The following is a 22,583-nucleotide window of genomic DNA, read 5'->3' as shown; positions in this document are numbered from 1 at the left end:
GGACAGAGGACCTGAATTGACATTCTTCCAAGGAAGAGATACAAATCACTAATAGGTACATGAAGAGATACTCAACATCACCAATCATCAGGAAAATGCAAGTCAAAATGACAATGAGATATCACCTCACATTTGTTATAATGGCTAATATCGAAAAGACAAGAGTTAACAAATGCTGGTGAGGATGTAGAAAAAAGGGAACCCTAATGCAGTGTTGATGGGAATGTAACTTGGTACAGTGACTATGGAGAACAGTATGGAGGTTTTTCGAAAAATTAAAAATAGAACTTCAATATGATCCAGCAATCCCACTGGTGGGTAGATATCCAGAGGAAATGAAATCAGGATCTTGAAGAGATGTCTGCATTCCTGTTCATTGCAGCATTATTTGCAATAGTCAAGATATGGAAACAACCTAAGTGTCCATCTATGGATGAATGGATAAAGGAGATGCTATATATATCTTCTTTTGATACATGGGATAATTCAGCCATGAGAAAGGACATCCTGCCATTTTTGACAACATAGATGGACCTTGAGGGCATTATGCTAAGTGAAGTAAGTCAGACAGGGAAGTCTCTGGGTCCAATAGCCAGTTCTGGATTAAGCCAGACTCTTCTGTTCCTTAGTAGAATGTCCTCAGGTTCATCCATGTTGCAGCACCAGTAACGATTTCCTCCCTTTCTCTAAAATTGAATAATATTCCATTGTTTGGATAGGTCACATTTTGTTTAGCTCTTCATCCTTTGATGGACACTTGGGTTGTTTCCACCTCATCTTGACATTTAAGAGGGAAATGACGTGATCTTACCTGTGTTGTCAGAGCATCAAGCGTGACCGGACAGGAGGCAGACTTGTGAGGACTGTAAATACCTGTTAGAGGCGCAGTAAGACAGGTGCAGTCTGGGTGGAGAAAAGGGCCGGAGTCAGAGCATAATTTGGCTTTGGTGACATCTAGGCTGACTGGGATGAAAGGAAGGGGACAGGAACCCAAGGTCTTAGTTTGGGAGGTTGTGAGGAGAAACCCAGAGGAGAAGGAGCAGGAGGAGGAAGGAGAGGAGGATGGTGAAGAGGAGAAGTGGTTTTGGTTTTCTTTGGGGGTGGGGTGGAGTGGAGAAGATCATGCTGTAATTGGGACTCGTGATGCTGAGACGTCTTCAGGACATCCAGGTGGAAATGCTGGGGGACAGGTGTGAAAATGGAGTGAGATGATCCCATAATTATAAAAAGGATCAATAAATACAGTGGAAGAGAAATGTCCTCTCTCCTCTCATCCAGGGCTGCCAGCCAAGCCCTGCAGATTCTTTTTTTTTTTATTATTTTTTTTGGGGTACACCAGGTTCAATCATCTGTTTTTATACACATATCCCCGTATTCCCTCCCTTCCTTGACTCCCCCCTTCTCGAGTCCCCCCCACCCTCCCCGCCCCAGTCCTCTAAGGCATCTTCCATCCTCGAGTTGGACTCCCTTTGTTATACAACTTCCCACTGACTATTTTACAGTTGGTAGTATACATATGTCTGTGCTACTCTCTCGCTTCGTCTCAGTTTCCCCTTCACCCCCTGCCCCCTCCCATACCTCGAGTTCTCCAGTCCATTCTCTGTATCAAGCCCTGCAGATTCTTAGAGCTGCTGGGAGAACCTCTCTGGGTCCGTTAGCTGGGCACACAGTGCCCTCTCGTGGCGACAACTTGTAGCTGCAACTGAGCCTACATGCTCGGGTGGAAATGGCTTTCGGGCACCATCCTGAAAACCGCAGTTGTGGCCCGTTAGTCTAAGAAGGAACTCTCACTCTGACCCACACGGTAGGTTTTAAGATCCTGCATGTGAGGACTGGGTGCTCAAGGGTCCGGGGAAGCTAACCGCCCCCTCAGCAGGTACCGGGAGCCTAGGAGGCACCTGTGGGACAGCAAAGTAGAAATGGGAGCCGGATACGGAAGGTTTATGTGGAGCCCTATACAAAAGTCACAATTTGGAGTTAATTCATGGCCTAGCAACTCAGACCTGGAGTTCGCTCGACTCCCCCCACCACACCCCAAAACCTTTATTTCCTAGCTTAGGTTATGTTTCCTGACTTAGAATAGCTGATAACATGACCCCATATTAGGGAAGGTATTCAACATATAGGATCCTGGCCTATCACCTAGTGACACCCTTTGCCTTATGGCGCACTGACCAATCGATTAATGCCATTTTCCTAGCAGGAATTTTCTTTGTCTTGGGCTTATAAAAGCTGGCTGTGAGCCCACGAAAGGGTCGGCCCTCACTGGTCTGCCAGGAAGTTGGCCCGCTGATTTTTCAGCACCTTTTCCACCCTCTCTGTTTCTTGTTTTCAATAAACCTACTCTTTCCTACACTGCTTTGTGTCTGGAAATTCTTTTCCAACCCATGCTCGAGCCCCAACATTTTACACCTATTACACCTAACTTAAAGGGGTCCGATGCATTTGCTGTAACTCTTGTTTGTTTGAAAGCATTCACATACAGGGAATCTCACAAACAAAAGAGGCCCTGGGCGATGAGAGTGCCTTCATCCCTGTGGTCCCTTGAGGGCCGCAAGCCCAGTATCGTAATTCTATCATCTTTCTCAGTCCGGCCCCTCCCGCAGCCCTGGCTCTTTTGCCTGTCTCCCTAATCATACCTTCCTCTGAGGTCTGGGATTTAACACAAAGGGATCCTGGCCTTGTCAGCGTGTCAGGAATCTAAGCAGCTCTCAGGAGCTCTGGCTCCCATCTGCTCCCTCACTAGGAAACATGCTGCGTCCACCCAGCCCCGGCCAGATGCTTGGTATCTGAGTTTTGAGGTGCCCAGAGCTGGCTGCATGGTTTGGGGGTGGAAGGGAGGAAGAGGAGAGGAAGGGAGGAGAGGAAGGAAGGGAGAAGGCAGCAAAACAGAACCCAGGGAACAGTTTAGACTGAGCTTTGCTGGTAAATTCTGAGCACTCTCCCCTGTCATGTTGTCCACAACATACCATGATTTTTTCCTGATTGGAAGACCTCCCGTGGCTTAGACTCAACACTCCCCTGGTTCTAAGAGCTCCAAGTCTCCTGGTGATTTCTCTGCACAGATGCAGCCCATGCATCCGTCCCTCCTTCCACTCTTCCCAGGACACAACATCCTGCCCCGATGCTCCCAGCCATGTGGGAGGGAGCCACGCACCCATGCTCTGAACTCAGCCTCCTCCCTCCCAGCCAGGGGCCCAGGGCTTCCCTGTCACACGTGAGCCTGAAGCCACATAATCCACGGCCCACTGGGGACACGGAGTGTGCACAGGCAGGGAGGGAGTCATCTTGCCAAGGAGTTGGACTTGTTGATAAGGCAAGATTTAGAGGCTCTGGCTCTGTTTACAGAGCCGAGAGAGGGACCCCCTCAGGGTGGGGAAAGGAAAAATCAAGGTCAGTGACGGGGTGGCGTTGGGGGTACTCATAGCGGTGGCTCCAGGGACAGATTAAAAAAAAAGTAAATGTTGAAAAATTGTCACATGGCTTCACTAAGGGCATTTCACAAGGCTGGTGGCCACGGGAAGACAGGGTGAGAGGTGCCAGAAGGAATGCCAGTGAGGGGTGATGCTCTCTGCCCATGACACTCATCTGGAGGCCTGAGCAAGGGCTTGTCCATAAGCAGGAGTGCACAGAGAAGGGAGTCTTCTGGCCGGAGCCCACCTGAACCCCAGCTCTCCCCCAGGCCCTGCTTCCAGCCACACCCATGTCTGCCTCTTTGTCTTTCATTCCGCGCAGCCTCTGTTGGAGGGCAGAAGACCAGCAGCTGGAGGCAGCCCTGCTCCTGCCTGCATTGAGAAGCAGCAGAAACATGGTTTCCTGAGCAAGGGGTGCGGATGGGGGTGGGGGTCTGGAGAATCACTCCTGCAGCTGGTGTGGCAGCGAGGAGGGTGGGAGGAGGTGATGCCTGGGAGGAGTGCCCTGGGGGAGGCTCTGATCTTGGCAGTGGCAGGTCTTAGAGCCCAGGGCTTGCAGGGGCCTGGGCAGCAGGAAGGAATGCAGTCCCCGGTTACCTCCTAACTGTCCTCTGTGTCACCTCCTTTCCCTGCTGTCTACCACTGCTCAATTCTTAGACCTCCTGGAAGAAAGCACTGTGAGCGCTATCTCCAGTTCTTGCCGCACCATCACTGCTCAAGTCACTGCAACCTGGCAGCGTTTGGTTCTCTTAACGAGTGAGCAGGGTGGAGAGGAAGGCTGCCCCGGAGATGGGAGATGCCTGACAGCTGGAGTTAGGAGGGCTGGGAGAGCCTGGGTTCCTAAAGAGAAGTAGCACTGAAGAATGTTCCTGAATACAGCACCGCAAGGTTGCAGGTGCTGCCAAGGTGGGGGCTGTGCTTGTCACGCTGACCACTGTGTCCTAAGCTGGGTGTCTCACATGTGGTACGTTTGAAGTAACAGGAAAACACAGTAAATAGGAAACAGAAGATGAGATGAAAGCAATCAATTTAACTGTGTCTAATTACAATGTATTTAAATAGGTTAATTTCCTATATAAAAGTGCAGATGTTTAAAAAAAATACAATGCAAATGTTTAGGATATCATTCTCCGTTCCCCAGGATCCTTAAGAAGACACACTTTTACCCAAAAGGCCTTTACAATTTTGCAGTGTGTAAAATGAGCCTCAGCCCAGAGCACAGAAGGCTCTCGGGCAGGGTCGCAGGAGTTTGCAATCCAAGGGCACTGTTCCCCCTAAGTCCACTTGTTGAAGCCCCAACTCCCAGCACCTCAGAATGTGACTGTATTTGGAGATGGGGCCTTTAAAGAGGTAACTGAGTTACAATGAGGCCCTTAGGGTGGGTTCTAGTCCGATATGTCTGGTGCCCTTATAAGAAGAGGAAATTTGGACATACAGGAGACACCAGGGGTGTGCATGCACAGGGTGACAGCTGCGTGAAGACACAGGGAGGAGACGGCCGTCTGCAAGCCAAGGAGAGCCCTCAGGAGAAACCAACCCTGCCAACACCTGATCTTGGATTTCTCGCCTCCAGAACTGGGAGAAATAAATTTGTTGTTTAAACCAGCCAGTGTGTGGTGTTCTGTTACGGCAGCCCTGGGAAATTAATACAGGCGTGTACAAGAACATTGGGTGCTGAGGGGTCATCGGCAAGTTACCAGTGGCATCTGCTACAGGGGCCGACTCATTTCATCAGATTCTCAGGGAGTGACGATCTCCCAAAGTTAGAGTCACAGCATAGAGATTTCATAACTCAGGGTGGAGACAGAGAAAGGTAGTAAGGGCCTCTCACCCCAGCTTCTGAGGCTGCTCACTCTGACATTTACCAGGCGGAAAAAGATCAGCAGAGGCTGATTTCCTGCAAACGACCAAGGGGCTGCGATTTGGGAAGTAACTGCATAAAAGAAAACCCTAGGGGCCTTGAGTGTCTGAGGCTGATCATGTGCTATGTATTTCAGAGGTATGACAGACTTAATTTCCACGGTGGGAAGAAGAAAATAAAATGAGGCTACCTGGGGGTGGGGGTGGGGGTGTCTTCTCCTCTTCTGTCCCTTCTGGGGCAGCCAAGGGCATGAGGAGGCATCTGCCATGGGGGCTTCAGGGAGAAGTTCAGTTGGGTCTCTTCGATTTGGCCCCTTTGTTTAAGAATAATCGATAGCAGTTATTAACCTGCCAGGTAGAAAGTATTTCCACTTCCTGGAGCTCTCCTGCTGTCGGGGTATTTAATCCAGCCACCTTGGCTGCATCAGATTCACGGGAGCCCATGGATTTCTTGACACTCAAGTGGGGAGGAAACCCCGCCCCGGTGAGCGCCGCCTACCTGCACTTTTGCTTTTGGACCACGAGGGGGCGCCCTGGGGATTGGGAGACAGGGCTGTTGAGGATGCTCTTGTTGGAGGGTTTGCAGGCTGCGTCAGGGCACCTACGGAGAGGATGCTAAAAGGGGGGCGTAACTGTGAACTTAGCTTGCAGCTTGGGATAGAGGGAGGGAAGACGGAGGTCTGAGCTTTAAGAGCGAAGAGGAATGCAGAAAGGAATAGCATGGATTGGATTGGAGGCTGATTCTGGGAGCCTGAGCAATGACTGGGGGCACTGGAAATACGATTGCGGGTGGGTCAGTTTGAAAACTCTTCTGCAGATGAGAAGCTGGGATTTACTTTTTCTTATAACAGGGCCAGGGTTCAGAATGTCCCGGTCTCTCTGAAGCCACAGTGACCCCTTGTCCTCGAAGACAAGATGGTGGCTCTGCTGGGGGTGGCAGTGGAGGACTGGGTGTATTGTGGAAATAGGACCCACGGACTTGGTGATGGGTTGGGATTGGTGGGTCGGGAAAGGTCGAGCTTGAGGAGAGGGTTTAGATTTCTTGCTGGGAAGAGAGGTGTGGGCTGAAGATATAAATTTGGGAGCTTTCAGCAGATTGATGGCTTCAAATCCGTGGAAATGGAGTGAAAATCCTAGGAAAGGGTGGGCACAGAAAATAGAGGAGGGTCCATGCATTAACCGTGAAGGGCAAACCGAGTTATCAAAAAACCTCTCTGCACCTCAAAGGCTTAAAATAAAGGTGTGTTTCTCACTTACTTCACAGTTAGTGATGGATGCATAGATGTCAGGAGTCTGGGGACCACGGCCAACCTGTGTGTCCAAGAGGACAATGGATTGGTTTGGTGGACACCCAGCATTGTCTCTGCCACAGTCCAGGTCCTGGCTTCCATCAAAGGAGGCTGAGACAGGAAGCCTGTGTGCGAGGTGACAGCCTGCGGAGGAGGGAGCTGCAGGAAGTGGCTCAGAGTAAAAACTTGGGATGCAGACTTGAGTTGTGCTTTCTGCCACAGCTCATATTCAGCCCATCAGCAAACCCAGCGCTCACTGATTCATCAGCAAGTCCTGCAGGCTTGATCTCCAGGATGTATCCTAATCTGGCTTACTACCTTCTCCACTGCTGCCACTCTGGTCCAAGCCCCTTGCCAGGGCTTGGATCTGGTTTTCTTGTCTCCATCCTTGCATCACTGTGGTCAGTTCACACAGCAGCTGAAGGGATGTTCTAAAAACTTAAATCAAATCATATTGCCACCTTGGTTAAAACCCACCGGGAGTTGCCATGTACAACAGAAACTCCTTCCCAAGGCCTACAAAGCCCTACATGTTCTGGTTTCAACATCTTCTCTTAGGACTTTCTTTCCTCTTGTTCACGATGCTCCAGCCCCACTGATCTTCATCCTGCCTTTCAAACACTGAGATGGCTCCTTCCCTGGGACTTGGCATTTGCTGTGCCCTCTGCCCCAAGTGCAATTCCCCCAGATAGTCCCAGCTTTGATTTCTTCACTTTTCTTTCCCTTATTTTTCACTTGGGAAGGAACAAAAAAGAGACTTGGTGATGGGTAGTCTGGGATGTCTCGTGACAAACTCAGATGGTGTAGAGATTGGCTTCACTCAACCATCTTGAAATCTCCCTTGGTATTTCTTTCTGGAAGAAATCTCAGCATGAAAAGACTGCATGCTGGAATTGGTAATCGTGGAAGTGGACATGGGAGGAGATGAGATTGGAGCTGGACCTTGACAGTGAAGTCCTATATCCAGTTGGTATCCCCTGCCTAATTCAGAGCATGCCATCCCTGCAATCCAGCTGGTAAACTATCCCCAGAGGAATCCTCCAGGGAGAGGTGAGGTAGTACCCAGGGACTGAGGAATTGTTGAGGAGACAATTTGTGGCAAAGAACCCCTCCTGGAGTGGGACACCCTCAAACTGCACTGGAAGTTGGTCCTGCCCACAGGAGAATCTGTTGGTGGGTCTCTGCCGGGTGGGCAGGGGGTGACCGCGGCAGGACCCACAGTTGGCTCTCTGGGCCCCTTCTTCCTCCCTGTGCCCAGTCAATGCCCAGGACCCAGCCCTTCCCTCAGGTTGCTTCCCTTGTCAGGACCCTGCCACCTTCACATCTCGGCTGTCTCAACCCGACTGTTCAGGAACAATCTTTTCACCTCTTCTTGGCAAGCTGTCTTAGGCTTCCCCTGAAATGTGAACCTCTCCAGGAAGTGTCTCTGGGTGTTTGAGTGGATCTGTGCCCTCTCCTTGTCCCCACCCTTGGCCAGGACTCAGGTCTCTTGAGGTTTCCTCCCTCTTGCCCACCTGGCCCATCTCTCCTGTCGTAGGTGGGGTGGATCTCACATTCCAGTCGGCCTCAGCCCTGGCCTGTGCACGCAGACTCTGTGTCTGCTCATTGATCTGAAACTTTTCTTCTGTCACGTGTTAGTATTTGTTCACAGTCTCATAATGTTGTGAAATATCAATTGCTATATTTTCCCTTTTTGACTATTTGGATTTTCTTCTCTGTACCCCTCCTATTGGTTAGACAGGCCGTTGTTTTTTTTTTTTTTTTTGGCCCTGGGGAGGGGGCGGGGAGACATGTGACATCACATAGACTAAAAAAGCTGTTTCTTGGCTTTGATTTTCAAATTGGATCAAAGTACTAAAAAGAAAAGTATAGCCTTCAATTTTAGGCTATCAAGAAAGAAAGATAAGAGAGTTGGTTCAGAATTCTGAAGGCTGCAGGACTTCCCTGATGGTCCAGGGGTTAAGACTTCGCCTTCCAATGCAGGGGGTTACGGGTCCCATCCCTGGTGAGGAGCTAAGATCCCACAATGCCTCAGAGCCAAAAAAACCAAAACATAAAGCAGAAGCAATATTGTAACAAATTCAGTAATGACTTAAAAAAAGAAAAGAATTCTGAAGGCTGGGAATGATTTGTCTAAGGATCTCAACTTGGAGGGTTGACTGTGGAGTAATCAGGAGTGGGAGGCCAAGGCTGGGATGTGAAGGAAGGTCTTGCCTTGCAGGAAGGGAAGAGCAGTCATAGGCAGGGGAGGCCTAATAATACGGCCAGGTGTGAGAGCTGGTCAGGCGTGAGGGTTCTGCTCTGTCTTTGGGGCTTAAACCTGTGCATGGGGGTGGGTGACAGTTCAAAAAACACACTCAAATGAATTTGGAGGGAGTCCAATAACATCAGGGCCGATTCCTGCTTCCTGAAAGTGGGTCCTGGAGGGATAGAGCCTCTCCAATGAGCTGTGTGTGGCCCCAAGGCCAGCAAGGTGTGGGGAAGGTCCGGGAGCTGGAGTGGAGGGCGGTGTCTCACAGGGAGTGGGGGAGTGCCAGGGAAAATGAGGTACAGAAGAGGCTTACAGAGTTCTATGGCCTCTCGACCAAAGGGGACATCGGCAGTGGGCACGTGAGCCATGCCCAAGGGACCGGGTGGTCCAGGCCATGCTATGGTGGATACTCCAGGTAAGGTGTCCAGTAAGCACTGCTTCCAGTGGGTACTAAGAATTTCAGATGAATCCAGTGCTCAGGGGGCAGGATGAATGATAAACTCACATTTCTACAGCATTTTGCAGTTTAAAAGTACCTTTCTATATTGTGTGCTCGGCAAGGCGATGATGCTAATTTGATTTTACAGATTAGAGGATGGGGGTTTGCAAGGCCCTTTGGCTGTGAGTCCGCTCAGTGCCCGGCATCAGGTCTTCTCTCTGGGAATCCACCACCCGGAATTCACCACCATCCCCCTGCACCGTCCCCTGGGCCTGGCTGACGGTGTTGACAGTGGTCTCTAGAGCTCATCTCTCTCACGGCCTCAGAAAGGCGGGCTACTGGGCTTGTGTGCCCACTTCACCTTCAGCCCTGGCTTCCTGCCGTGCATCCCACGGGACAGTGAGGGGCTGGGCCAGGCTGCTGTGCTGCACGTGGCAGGAGTGGGGATCTTGGTCCTGAGGGGGCACTCCCACCACCACCCAGGACTGGTAAGTGCCATTGCCACTGGGGAGAACGTCTCCCCCTGACTCAGTCTCCTGCGTGTCGCCGGCCCGAGTCCAGCGCAGCCCGATTCCTCGTGGGTAGAAGTCATAGGCCAGGCACTTGAGTGTTGTCTTCTGTCCTGGGGCCACGTGGCTGGTGACTGACACAGAGGGAGAATCTGTGGAGGGACAGAGCGTGGATACTGAGGGCCCGAAGTCTCCCCATCCCCGGATGTCGGGGATGAGCGGGGCTCAGAGCTCCGGATCCACCTCCTGGCTCTGTGTCCCCACCCCTCCCCAGCTCAGCCCCTCCAGTGATCGGACTCTTCCCTGCTCTGTGCCCCGCGACCCTCTTCCTCATTACTTCTCAAATCAGTCTCAGCTGGTGACAGTTGATCCTGCTCACACCTGTTTTCATCTTTGCGGGGCAGACATTTTACACACCTGCCTTCTCTCCAGCCAAGCTGGGCAGCATCGTCATGGAGAGAAATGACTTCAGGATCTGTCTGAGATAGTCCCCTGAGTGCCCACCTGAGATCACCCCAGTGTTTCCCAGCAGAGCGAGAGAAGGGTGGAGAGGGGGGAGGGGAGAGCAGGACGTAGGAAGCAGCGGGTACCTTGTCGGTCCAAGTGGGTCCTGCTGTATGGCAGGTACCTCCGCAGCATCCCTGGACACTCCTCTTCCAGGTAGGCCTTGGCCCGCTGCACGTACACTTCCTCAGCCTCCCACTTCTGCTTGGTGTTCAGAGCTGCTGGGTCCAGAGGGACCCAGGCTGGGATTTCTTTGTCGAACTTGATGAAGTCCTGACTGTCATAGGCGTACCTCCAGAACGCTCCACTGCTTTCGTTATTCTGGAGCTCACAGCCGAACATTCCCTGAAAGGTGTGAGACCCTGCATCCTCCCCCCGGCCCCCCCAGAAGTCAGCCAGCCCGCATCAACTCTGTTTAAATAGCTCTTCCTTCTATACAATTTGCAATTCAATAGGAAGAAAGGCTTTTGAAATCGAAGCGTGCAATCCTTTTACCCTGGCAAATGGAGCGCAAGTCAGACACACAGCAGACAGAGAGGGAAACTTGGTTTGGTGTTTTGCACGGGTCTGAGATGAGATGCATTCTTTCCAGCCAGGGAATCTCAGAGAACTACATACGATGGCCAGATTTTCTAGCCCCTCTGCGTGGCCTCATTTAGCGACCTCTGTTTGAATGTACTGTGAGTTCTTAGGAACCTGACACAGCCATGCTGAACTCCATTTCCAAGTTAAGTAGAAAATATTCGTAGTTTTATATAGATTACAAAATCTCTCCTTTTTTCTGAGTTCTAGATGAAGTTGATGTCACTGCTGGTGTAAACATACTTTGATTACTTCTTCCCTCTTTCCCTGTGTTTGAAATCTTTAATACAAATCTCTAAAACCCTGCCTCCCTTCCCCATTCTCCTTCTTAGGGAAGGGGGACACCAGCTCTTTGTTTGAATAATAAAAGCAGGAGTTCACCCGATACTGACTAGTGCTATTGGCACAGGCTCTGATCTCCAGCTATCTGGGCTCGAATCCCAGATCTCTCTCCACCCTCACCAGGCTTGTTGCATGAATTTGAGCTGTTGACCTCTCTGTACTTCAGTTTTGTCACCACTGAAATGGCAACAGCCTTAGTACTATTGTAGAGGGTTACCATGAGCCCTGCATGTGTTAATATCTGTGCCTGGCATATAGTAAGTGCTCAATAAATGTTAGCCACTGTGATTTTCTAATACCCCGTGTCCCTCTTTTTATTCTCTTCACTCATAACTACTCCCATGCACATTTCTATTCTAGCCAATCAGAATGTCTCCCAGTGTCCTTCTGGGCACCTGTGCAGTACCCTCTCCTATTCCTGACATAGCCCAGGCCATTTTCCTTACCAGGGTTTCCCATCCCATCCATATCCTTCAGATTTCTGCACTACTTTTGCTTCCTTTTGGAAGGTTTCAGATTCCATGTAGCTTCTTGGGCATTTTTGTACTCAGAAGCCCATCTTTTGACACCTGCCCTATGGGATGGGCAGTGGGGTTCAGGAGAAAGAGCGCTGGGCTGGGAGACACTGGGAACTGGCCCCTGTGCTTAGCTCCGCACCAGCTCCTCACACCATGAGCCCAGATGACCCCTCTGAGGATGCTCATTATTGACCAGGGGTGGGGGTGTGCTTCCCTGTAATGCTAACAGTCTGTTATCTTGAATTCAGGCCTCACCGAGCCCTGAGGATGGGCCATGATTTACGTCAGGTACCTCCTCTCAGTTGTTCAGCAAATTTCATTTGAGCAAGTAGTATTGGCTGTCCTAGGTTATGGAGCTCTTGGGGAGACCAAGACAGACTCTGTTCTAGCCTTCATGGAATTTACCCAAGTAAGGTTTACAGAATCTCTTGCAGGCAGGTCTCAAGGCTCCAATTTTTGTAGATTCAGACTAGATGACTAAGAAATGTGTTCACTGTCAAGTAGTTAGTGACTGGTGGAGCCACCATGAACCCAGGACAGACTGACCCCAAGGTTATCTTACCCTCCACCCCACATCCCTGGGCAGGGGTGACTCTGACACTCAAAGAGGGATCAGCCTCCAATGGATGGGGTTGTGGAGCTGAGAGCTCAGATGTGCCTGGATTAGTCCTGACTCTGCCATCACTTCCTGTGTGAGCTGAGACCTGGGAGTGAGGATGGGGGAAGCAGGAAAGCAGATATGTGTGGGGTGGGGGTGGAAGGGAGGTGCAGAAATGTCTGTATTTTTACTTGTGCTTCCTGATCCACCTTTGGGAGGGATTATTTCCATCCTGCTGACATCCTGCTCACAACTGAGGGGTTGCCTCTTGAGCTAAGACCCTCTGCCCCAGCAGCCCATCGTGCACTGACCTTCTTTGTCCTTGTAAAAGTCCATGATGTCATTCAGGGTCACCATGAAGATGTCCTCCCTGGCTTTCTGAAGTTCGCTCTCCTTCTCCCAGTCCTCCATTCCTTCCACCTGGCTCCATGGGCCCAGGGGCTTGGCCTTCCTGCTCTCACTATTGTAGTGGAAGAAGGGCTGGTCATTGAGGTAGGCAATGGCCTGAAAGCTGGGGAAGCCTTCACTGGGCCTGGACAGCCCGGTGTAGAGGAAGCTCAGAGAGTAAGACCCTGCAAAAGGGGAGAAGACTTTGAGGAGTGGCATCCAGGCAGGCAAGTCCCAGTGCGGGGCAGCAGAGGGCCAGGAAGGGAGAGGCACTGGGCCCCTTCCTCCTCTGCTCTCTCCACACTGCTGTCAGCCTCAGACCACTGGAGGCTCCCTCAAGTGAAAGGGCTCCACTTCTGTTCTGGGGATGATGGTTCAGGGAGCCTTCACTACATCATGTCTTCTTGGCAAATAAGAAAACAGTATCTCTCAGCCTCCTTGTAGGTATATTGGGACCATGTGGTTGAGGTCTGTCAAAAGGAAATGTGAGTGGAAGTGACATCCTTCTTTTGGTCGCAGGCCCTATGAGCTGGTTTGCCCCATCTGCCTCTCTTCCCTTTAGGGGATGACTGCAGAGGCCACAGGATGAAACAGAAGAATCCCAAGATGCAAACAGCTTGGATCCCTGAGTCACCCCATGGAGGAGAGGAAAGTTGCCTGATCTGTATTCAGCTTCACATGAGTAAGAAATAAGTATTTGATGGCTTAAGCCACCAAAAACTTTGTTACTGGAGCATAGCCTAGTCTAACCTGACAAATACATATAGTTAGAAAGTGTAGGAAGGAGAATTTACTAGAAAACTCAGGAAATGACCTAGAATAGCTTGGCACAGGGTAAGAGCAGGAAGGATCTCACAGTTCCCAGGGCTGTACCTTGCATGTTGGTATGAGGCAGGGACTGGAAGAGGGGGGAGAATTCCCACAATTAATTCCATAATTAACTCATCCTGTAACTCATGTGGGTGTTAATAATATTGGAGGTCATATGGCAGATTCCTAGTTCAAGCACTGAAATTTTTGCTAATTAGTTTCTAAATGTGATGAGCATTTAACTCAGTAGACCTCAAATAAAGCAGATTACCCTCCATAAGGTGGGTGGGCCTCGTCTAATCAGTTGAAGGCCATAAGAGGAAGGACTGAAGTCCAGAAGGAGTTCTGCCTCCAGGTTGTCTTCAGATTCAACAGCAACATCAACTCTTCTCTGGTCTCCAGACTGCTGACCTATCCTGTAGATTTCTGATTTGCCAGTCCAGCCCCACAATTGTGAGCCAATTCCTTAAAACAAACCATTTTCTCTAATGTCCTATTAGTTCTGTTTCTCTGGAGAACCTTAATACAGATTTTGGTGTAGGAGGTGATTAAGGTTCTAAATGTGATTGATGGTTATAAAGTTAACACAAAACATATTTCTGACAGCTCATACATGTAATGGATTTTAAACCTGCACAGTTTATCTTACATTTCTTCATCCTGAAATTCTGTATGCCAAAAGACAGCCTCATTTCCCTGTCCTAGGATCAGCCCTTGCTCTTCCCAAGCTCCAGCTGGCTTCTTTCCTAGTCCTCACCTGCCAGGCCTAGTGTAGTAATGTCTGACTGTGGAGTGAGGGGGAGTGAGGGAGTGAGTTTCCTTCTAGAATCATCTCTTCAGTTAACTTGCCTTCACAGCTGCCCCTTAGGGTCACTCTCTCTTCTCCCCAAGTGTCAGGTACATCCCATGATTACAAGGAGGGAAGGAATGAGAAGTTCTGCCTGTGTGGCTCCTGCTCTGTCCTGGCTGTGTGACCCTGGACAGGTCACTCCACCTCTCTGGGTCTTAGTTTTGTTTATTCTGTAAATTAAGAGTTATAGATTCTGATTCTTTAAGGTCTTATTTTGCCTGAGTCCAGAGGCTCCCTGAATGCTTCTGGAAGTGTGTAAGTTGAGCTAGCTGACAGCCTGGGACACTCGTTCCCACAGCACACCTGGGGATCCCAGCTATATCAGGGCCCTTCTTGAGCCCATGTGTCCAGTTCATTACCTCCCCTCCGTTCTTCTCCAAACCCACCCTTTGCTTCCCCACTCACCAGCCTGGGTCTCCTTGGGGACTGCAGGACCCAGAAGGAGCAGCAGGGACAGCAGGACAGGTGCCATTGTGCTCACTGTCCCCAACTGGAAGGTTCTGAACTTCCCCAGGTCCTGGAGCTCGGAGCAGACAGCTTGGAGATAGGGCCAGGTGTAGCTATGGGAATGGCTGGGCTTTGAGCCCAGTCAGGTGTGTGTGTGTGTGTGTGTGTGTGTGTGTGTGAGAGAGAGAGAGAGAGAGAGAGAGAGAGAGAGAGAGAGAGTTCACAGGCCAATGAGAGGCGCCAGGATGGGCTCCTCCCCTGACAGTGAGAGAAAAGGATGCACAGGCCAGGCTGGGTGGAGTTTGTGCCCAGAGAGTCTACACACGATCTGCAGATTGAGAGCTGAGACAGCTGACCTGGGGACCAGGACTTGGAGTCACCCTTCTAGTCTCTTATGACATCCCCGCCCTGGGATTAGCAGGGGGATTTGGGTGTTGTCAGACCACACTTCCCTCCTCCCCTCTGGAAAAGCCTGGGCCTGGGTAGACCCCAGCCAGGGTTCGACCCCCCCTCCCCAACGCTGCTCCACCAGAGTTCTGTCTGGAGGACATTCACACCTCTGCCCCTGCCGTCTGTGCCTGCGGAATCCCAGTACTTCCATCAGGGAAGCAGACACAGCCAGACGCCCCTTTCGCAGCCTCCCCTGCAACAGCACAGCGCGCTGGGCGTGGGCTCAGGGAAGCTGATGCTCCTTCCCTGGACACTGACTCAGCTGTACGCAAAGCAAAGAAGCAGGCACAGTGGACAGCCCTTTCCGGGGGTCTTGGTGGCTCCTGGGGGCAGCGGGGCAGCCGTAGCCCCGGGGGCGTCCAGCTTCCACTGTGTGGTGTCACTGGTCCACTGTGGCCTCTGGTGCCCCAGGTGGCAGCAGATGTTTACAGAGCCAGTTCCGCAGTCCAGTGCCTGGCAGAAAGAAGGCAGTCGATAAACACTTAGAAAAACAGATCAATGGACACACGAGCAAAGACACAAAGAGATGGCACCAGACCTACGTGAGGGTCCCTGAGGCCAACTTGATGGAAACGGAAGAAGGTCGAGGGATTGGGCAGGTGGGATGATAAACGCAAAAGGGAGGTTGGAGTCAGGTTCTGGGGGGGGGGGGGCCCAATCCTATGGGCGCCCAACGTCCAAGGAATGAGGCACATCCACGATCGCGTCTCTTCCCTCCCAGCCTTCATTCTCCGTACCCCCATCCCTCTAGGTCGGCAGCTCTTAGTCTATTCCCTTGCCAGTTATTCTCAAGATAATTTTTCTTTTTTTAATTAAAAAACTATTTTCTTTCAAGATGTTTTCTTTTTTTAAATTTATTTGAAAGGTTACATCTTTTTTTTTTTTTTTGACTGCGCCACACGGCTGTGGGATCTTAGTTCCCCAACCAGAGATTGAACCCACGACTTCAGCAGTGAAAGAGCAGAGTCCTAACCACTGGACCGCCAGGGAATTCCCTCAAGATAATTTTTAATGCATAAAATAAAACAGGTAGGATACAGAGGAGGCCCCTTACATGGAAACGCAGGTCTTTCCGTACACCCCTTGGGGCTGACAGGCTGTCTGTAGAGGGGTCCCCCAGATACAGAGCACTGTGCTATTCTAAAGGGACTGAGGAATTGTTGAGAAGGCGACAGTCTGTGGCAACGAGCCCCTCCTGGGGTGGGACACCCTCAAACTGCACTGGAAGTTGGTCCTGCCCACAGGAGAATCTGTTGGTGGGTCTCTGCCGGGTGGGCGGGGGTGACCGCGGCAGGACCCACAGTTGGCTCTCTGGGCCCCTTCTTCCTCCCTGTGCCCAGTCAATGCCCAGGACCCAGCCCTTCCCTCAGGTTGCTTCCCTTGTCAGGACCCTGCCACCTTCACATCTCGGCTGTCTCAACCCGACTGTTCAGGAACAATCTTTTCACCTCTTCTTGGCAAGCTGTCTTAGGCTTCCCCTGAAATGTGAACCTCTCCAGGAAGTGTCTCTGGGTGTCTGAGTGGCTGTGTGCCCTCTCCTTGTCCCCACCCTTGGCCAGGACTCAGGTCTCTTGAGGTTTCCTCCCTCTTGCCCACCTGGCCCATCTCTCCTGTCGTAGGTGGGGTGGATCTCACATTCCAGTCGGCCTCAGCCCTGGCCTGTGCGTGCAGACTCTGGGTCTCCTCATTGATCTGAAAGTTTTCTCCTGTCACGTGTTATTCTTTATTTGTTCAATGGTCAGAAGTTGCTTTGAAATATCATTGGCTGTGTTATTTCCTTCAGAGTTTTTTGTTCTTCTTCCATGACTAATTATTAAAGACAGAATTTCCACGTATTGTTCACAAATTACAGGCTAAGAAAAAATACTACTATGAGAGAGAACTATAGGACCATGGGGCTTATCCAGGCTAGTGTCTCCCTGAGGAGCTCAGGACAAGGACAGAATCCAGACTTAGGCCCTTTTCTTGAGTCCCAGAAGTGGGCTGGCAATGTCCCTCCCTGTCACCATCCTTGTCCTGAACCTAGAGCTTTGGAGATACTTTTAGTGGGTTAAGTAGGGTTCTGAGGAACACTATTCCGTACCTCTAAGCCTTCTTCTTGCTCTTCCACTGAGTCATACACCGTTTGATGTCCCCTTTCCTCAAGGTTCCTTGGCCCTTCTCTTGCTCAGTGCTGATGAGTAGAACACACGACACAGTGAACACTTGGTCCAGGTGGTAGGTGATCTCTCTGAGCATCTCAGCGCACAACTCCTCTGGGCAGGCCTCTGCCACTTCACTGGGCTGCTCCCCACTTCCCACTTCTGATTGGTGTCTAGAGTTGCAGGGTCCAGAGAGACTCAGGTTGGGATTTCTTTGCTGAATTTGATGAATCTGTCAATTGTAGGCATACCTCCAGAGCACTACCCTGCTTTGTTTTTTTATTTGTATTTTCACTCCAGAGCTCTCAACCCAACGTTCTCTGGAGGGGGAGAGACCCCGACAGTACAGCCTCCTGGACCCTGTGTGCAGTCAGGTGGTCCGGCTTCATTTCCTGCTTCGTTCTAGCATCATTTCCATCTCTGTTTGTAAAAAATTTTAATGTTTCATTTTTATTACTTTATCCTATAAAGCTATAAAAGCAGTTGAGGCTTGAGCTACATTTTTAAAAATTAATTTTTATTGGCGTATAGTTGTTTTACAATGTTCTGTTAGTTTCTGCAAAGTATGAGCCACATTTTTTGTTTTAAATAAACTTCCACACAGTTACTTCCAATTACATAACTTTTTGGCAGTTCTTTCCTTTTTCTGTTAATTATGTTCCAGTAAAAATTCTTTGCTTAAGACCATAAGTCTTTTTGTTTTTCCAATGCTTGGTTGCAAATTAATATAGCTTCCAAAATATTTTTCCTTTATTTTTCACGCAACGATTTTTCATATCTTCTAGCTGGTAATTTTGGAGATATTTACCTCCATGTCTCTAAATAAAATGCTTTCTTGATGTTTCATTATAAAGTCAATATCCTGGAAGATGATGATTTACTTTCATCCTTTCCCAGCCTCCACCACACACATCCATTTCCTACCATCCATCCTCCAATATAAATATCTCATATAAGAATTTAGGTTAGATCTTTATTATTGTCATTATTACGACTCTGTAATACATTTCATAGCTCTGCTGTGTAGCAAACTATAATCATTTTACTTTCCCACACAACTTTTTATTTTGAATGGAGCTAATAGTTACCACTTTTCAATGTTTTTATTCAACTGCAAACTTCTCACCAGTCACATTAATCTCATCACAAGACATTCAGAAATCTCAGGTTTACACGGGTTGCTCTCCACGCCTGGGATTTCCCTTCATCATCCTCATCCTGGGAATTCCATCTCTTACCTGTGTGGTACCTTCTACGTCCTAGGTACCACATATAGTTTCCTCTCATAGCTTCCTTTTTCAGTTTGATGGAGCACATTATCAAGAAGATTCTGGAGGTAAATTTTTTGAGTGCTTGTGTATCTGAAAATTTCTGTACCCTCACACTTGACTGAGAGTTTGGCTAGGTATAGAAGTTTAGGTTAGAAATGATTTTCTTCAGAAGTTGAGGTGTCTCTCTGTTATCTCTGGCTTTCATTGGTACACTTGAAATGTCTGGAGCCATTCTGATTTGTAATTCTTTAGTATTTGACCTGTTTTTTTTGTCCCCATTGGAAGCTTATAAAAATTTTTATTTTTTTCCTCTAGCATTTTGAAATTTTCTAATGATATGCCTTGATATGAGTCTATTCCTTCTCAATTCTTTCTTTTTTTTTTTTATATATTTTTTTAATTTTTTTTGGGGGGGTACATCAGGTTCAATCATCTGTTTTTATACACATATCCCCGTATTCCCTCCCTTCCTTGACTCCCCCCCCCCCTTCAATTCTTTCTTTAGGGAACTCCTATTGTGTAGCTGTTGAAACTGCCAGCCAGGTTAATTTTTTAAAATTTCTTTTCTCCTACTTTCTATTTCTTTTTCTTTTTACCACAGTTTCTGGGAAATTTCTTGAACTAAGGAAACAGCCCCCCCCCCCCAGATGAGGGGCTCCAGACACAGAGTGACCCATCACTCTGTTCCTGTGCCTGATGGACCACCTAGAGCTTTTCAGGGCCAGAGAGAGGGGCTGGAGGGGGACTTCCAATGACGGGAGGACCCTCCCTTCCCCTGGCAGAGGGGGATCCCCAAGAGACAGTGGACCCTGAGCCATACCCCACCAACCACATGGCTGAGGGCAGAAAGAGGGAGGCTCAAGGGGGCAGCAGGAAGGGCAGTCAATCCTCATGTCTACACCAGCCAGGAGGGCACCGAGTCACTGCTTGGGTCTCCACAAGTGAGGATGTTCCTCTGCCTAATTCACCTGGAAAGCCCATCTACAAAGACAGGTCCTCTCCCTGCTCCCCCAGCCTGATCTGAGAAACAGAGGGGGGCATCCTGGGTGCTGGCAGTGAGGGGAGCCGGGGTGAAGAACACCAGCTGCCACCCTCACTGCCCTGGGGTGCTGTGGATTGGAGGAGGGAACTGCACAAGTTTCTCCTGCTCCACAACTCACAAGAAGGATAGGGCAGTGGGCCACTCTAGCCCAGAACTCACGCCTGTGAGAGCCACCAGAGATCAGTGTGTTAGCATCATTCTGATGCAATCCTACCTCACCAGCAGGAGCAGTCAGCGTGTGTGGACAACTGGCCAATCTGGCATAGAAATGGGGTGGGGGGCAAGGAGGCGGGGAGGGTGCTGGTGGGAGGGCCAATCCACCAGGGGTCTTGAACTCCCTTCACGTTCTGGACGTGTCACGAATGCAAAATCCTGGGGCTTCCCTGTTGGTCTAGTGGTAAAGAATCCCCCTTTTCAATGATCCCTGGTTGGGGAACTAAGATCCCACATGTTGCAGAGCAACTAAGCCCGTGCACAGAAACTACTGAGCTCCTGTGCCACAACTAAAGAAGAGAAAACTCGCACGCCACAACGAGAGAGAAGCCCGCGTGCCACAACGAAGATCCCGCATACTGCAACTAAGAGCTGATGCAGCCAAAAAAGGAAAAAAAAGGAAAGAAATTTAAAAAAAACGAGTGCAAAGTCCCGTGTAATCGTTACTGGGCTGTTTCTCAGGGCACCATCTGCAGCCACCACCAGGGAGGAGGTACTGAACCCTCTGGGAAAAGATCAGGCTTGTGCCAGCTCACTGTCATGCCCCAAGCTCCGTGTTCCCTGCTGCGCTCCAAGCCTGCCGCCTGTAGAGTGCCCACCTGGGTCCCCTGTAGTCATTGTCTGGGATTTGGGGCCATGCTGCTTTCTGTGCCACCATCATCAGTTCTTCGTCTCTGGTCCAGAGCTGTCCTGTCTCCTGCCAGCATCCCTGAAGCAGTAACGGGTTAATTTATTGGCTTGCAAGTAGGGTTAAATTCCAGAGCCTGACAAGCACCTGCCTCAGGGGAGGGTCTCACACCCCCCCCCCCACCCCCCCGCATCTGATTCTCTGCTGGCAGTGGCTGGGGACTTTGTGTGCCAAGCTGATCAACCCACCTGTGTGCACCCCAGCCATGGATATATCAGTGCAGTTTTAGGAAACCGGGTCCACTACTCCAGGGAAAACAGTCAGGATGATCCAGCCCTCACTGCCGGCCTCCTGGAACTCTTGTGGGGACACCACCACACACCTTCACTTGGTAAAGTCCAAGCCTGACATTGATCGGCACTTGGGTTGGTGTTCTAGAGGTACAATCCTGTTCAGCCACAAGAGGGAGCCTATCAGTGGGCTGGGAGAGGAAAATCCGCTCTGCGGGCGCTCCTGAGTCAGTGGAATAGAATCTCCCTCTCTCTTTCTTTTTTCATTGAAATATAGTTAATGTGCAATATTTTACGTTAGTTTCAGCTGTACTATATCATGACTGTACATCTGCATACACTGTGAAGTGATCAGCATGGTAAGGCTAGGAACCTTCTGTCCCCACACAAAGTTATAATATCATTGATATTATCATCAATATCATATGATTCTTTATGCTGTGGATTATTATACATCCCCATGGCTTACTTATTATGTAACTGCAGGTTTTTACCTCTTAATCCCCTTCACCTATTTCGCCTGCCCTTTACTCCCTCCCTTCTGGCAACATTCATTTGTTCTCTGTCTCTGAGTCTGTTTCTGTTTTGACCGTTTGTTTTGTTTTTTTAGATTCCACATATAAATGAGATCATGTGGTATTTGTCTTTCTCTGACTTATGTCACTTGGCATAATACCTCTAAGTTATCCACCTTGTTGCAAATGGCAAGATTTCTTTCTTTTTTAATAGCTGAGTCATATTCCATTGTGTGTATATATATACATTCTCTCTATATATGTATACTGTATATATACACCACATTTTTTTCTTTTTTCCTTTTGGCTGTGCTGCAAGGCTTGTAGGATTTTTTAGTTCCCCAACCAGGGATCGAACCCAGGCCCTTGGCAGTGAAAGTGTGGAGTCCTAACCACTGGACCACCAGGGAATTCCCCATAACATATCTTCTTTATCCATTTAGCTATGAATGCACTCTCAGGTTGCTTCCATATCTTGGCTATTGCAAATAATGCTGCAATGCACACTGGAGTGCAAATATCTTTTCAAATTAGTTTTTATTTTCTTCAGTTAAATACCCGGAAGTGAAAATGCTGGGTCATATGGTAGTTCATTTTTGAGGAAACTCCATACTGTTTTCCACAGCAGCTGTACCAATTTAATTCCCAACAACACTGCCCAAACATTCCCTTCCTGTCCACCTCCTCGTCAGCACTTGTTATTTGTTGTCTTTTTGATGACGGCCATCCTGACATGTGTGAGGGGGAATTTCACTGTGGTTTCAATCGGCATTTCCCTCATGATTAGCAGATGGGGGGGGAGGGGGAGAAGGCAGAAACCTCTGGATATCTCTTCCCCTCCCTCCCACCTCCTGGGATCAGTATAATCCCTACCCAGAGCTTTCTCCTCCTTCCTCCTTCCAACCACCCTTCAGAACAGAGACTCCAACTTGGATTTAACCCAGTAGAGTCAGTGTTTTGGTTAATGATCCAGGTTTTACAGAGAGCACGTCCGGGTTTGAATCCCAGCTCCACCACCAGTGGTTAAATTTGTGACCTTGAGCAAATCACTTAATTCTCTGTGCTTCAACTTCTTCCTCAATAAAATGGATATTATGATAGCAGTTTTATCATAGAGTTTTTTTGGGTGAGAATTAAATGAGATAACATGTACCTGGTACACAGTACTTGCTCAGTGAATGCCATCGACTGTAATTCCTTAGTGTCCCGTTCTTTCTTTGCCCGTCACCCCTGT

The 22,583-nt window shown here is 49.4% G+C and overlaps 1 protein-coding gene across 4 annotated transcripts in view; it reads right to left on the bottom strand.

Annotated features, from left to right (window-relative positions):
* Positions 1–8,660: 8,660 nt before the first annotated feature.
* Positions 8,661–22,583, bottom strand: part of AZGP1 (alpha-2-glycoprotein 1, zinc-binding) — a 33,292-nt gene continuing 19,369 nt past the window's right edge. Inside the window, exons 1-5 of one of the 4 annotated variants that reach the window (XM_057747926.1) lie at positions 20,516–20,625; positions 15,357–15,702; positions 12,617–12,765; positions 10,352–10,627; positions 8,662–9,913 (exon numbers count right to left, since the gene is read on the bottom strand). In XM_057747926.1, the coding sequence (XP_057603909.1) occupies positions 9,588–9,913; positions 10,352–10,627; positions 12,617–12,765; positions 15,357–15,400 (795 nt within the window). In that variant the 5' untranslated portion in view covers positions 15,401–15,702; positions 20,516–20,625 and the 3' untranslated portion in view covers positions 8,662–9,587. Of the gene's footprint in view, positions 9,914–10,351; positions 10,628–12,616; positions 12,878–14,757; positions 15,337–15,356; positions 15,703–20,515; positions 20,626–22,583 lie in introns of those variants that run through there. The other 3 variants (XM_057747924.1, XM_057747928.1, XM_057747925.1) reach the window with 3 other exon arrangements.

Source organism: Hippopotamus amphibius, chromosome 9, assembly GCF_030028045.1.
Source record: "Hippopotamus amphibius kiboko isolate mHipAmp2 chromosome 9, mHipAmp2.hap2, whole genome shotgun sequence".
Classification (NCBI taxonomy): Eukaryota; Metazoa; Chordata; class Mammalia; order Artiodactyla; family Hippopotamidae; genus Hippopotamus; species Hippopotamus amphibius.
The sequence above is the reverse complement of the archived record's forward strand: the minus strand, read 5'-3'. Positions and strand labels throughout refer to the sequence as shown.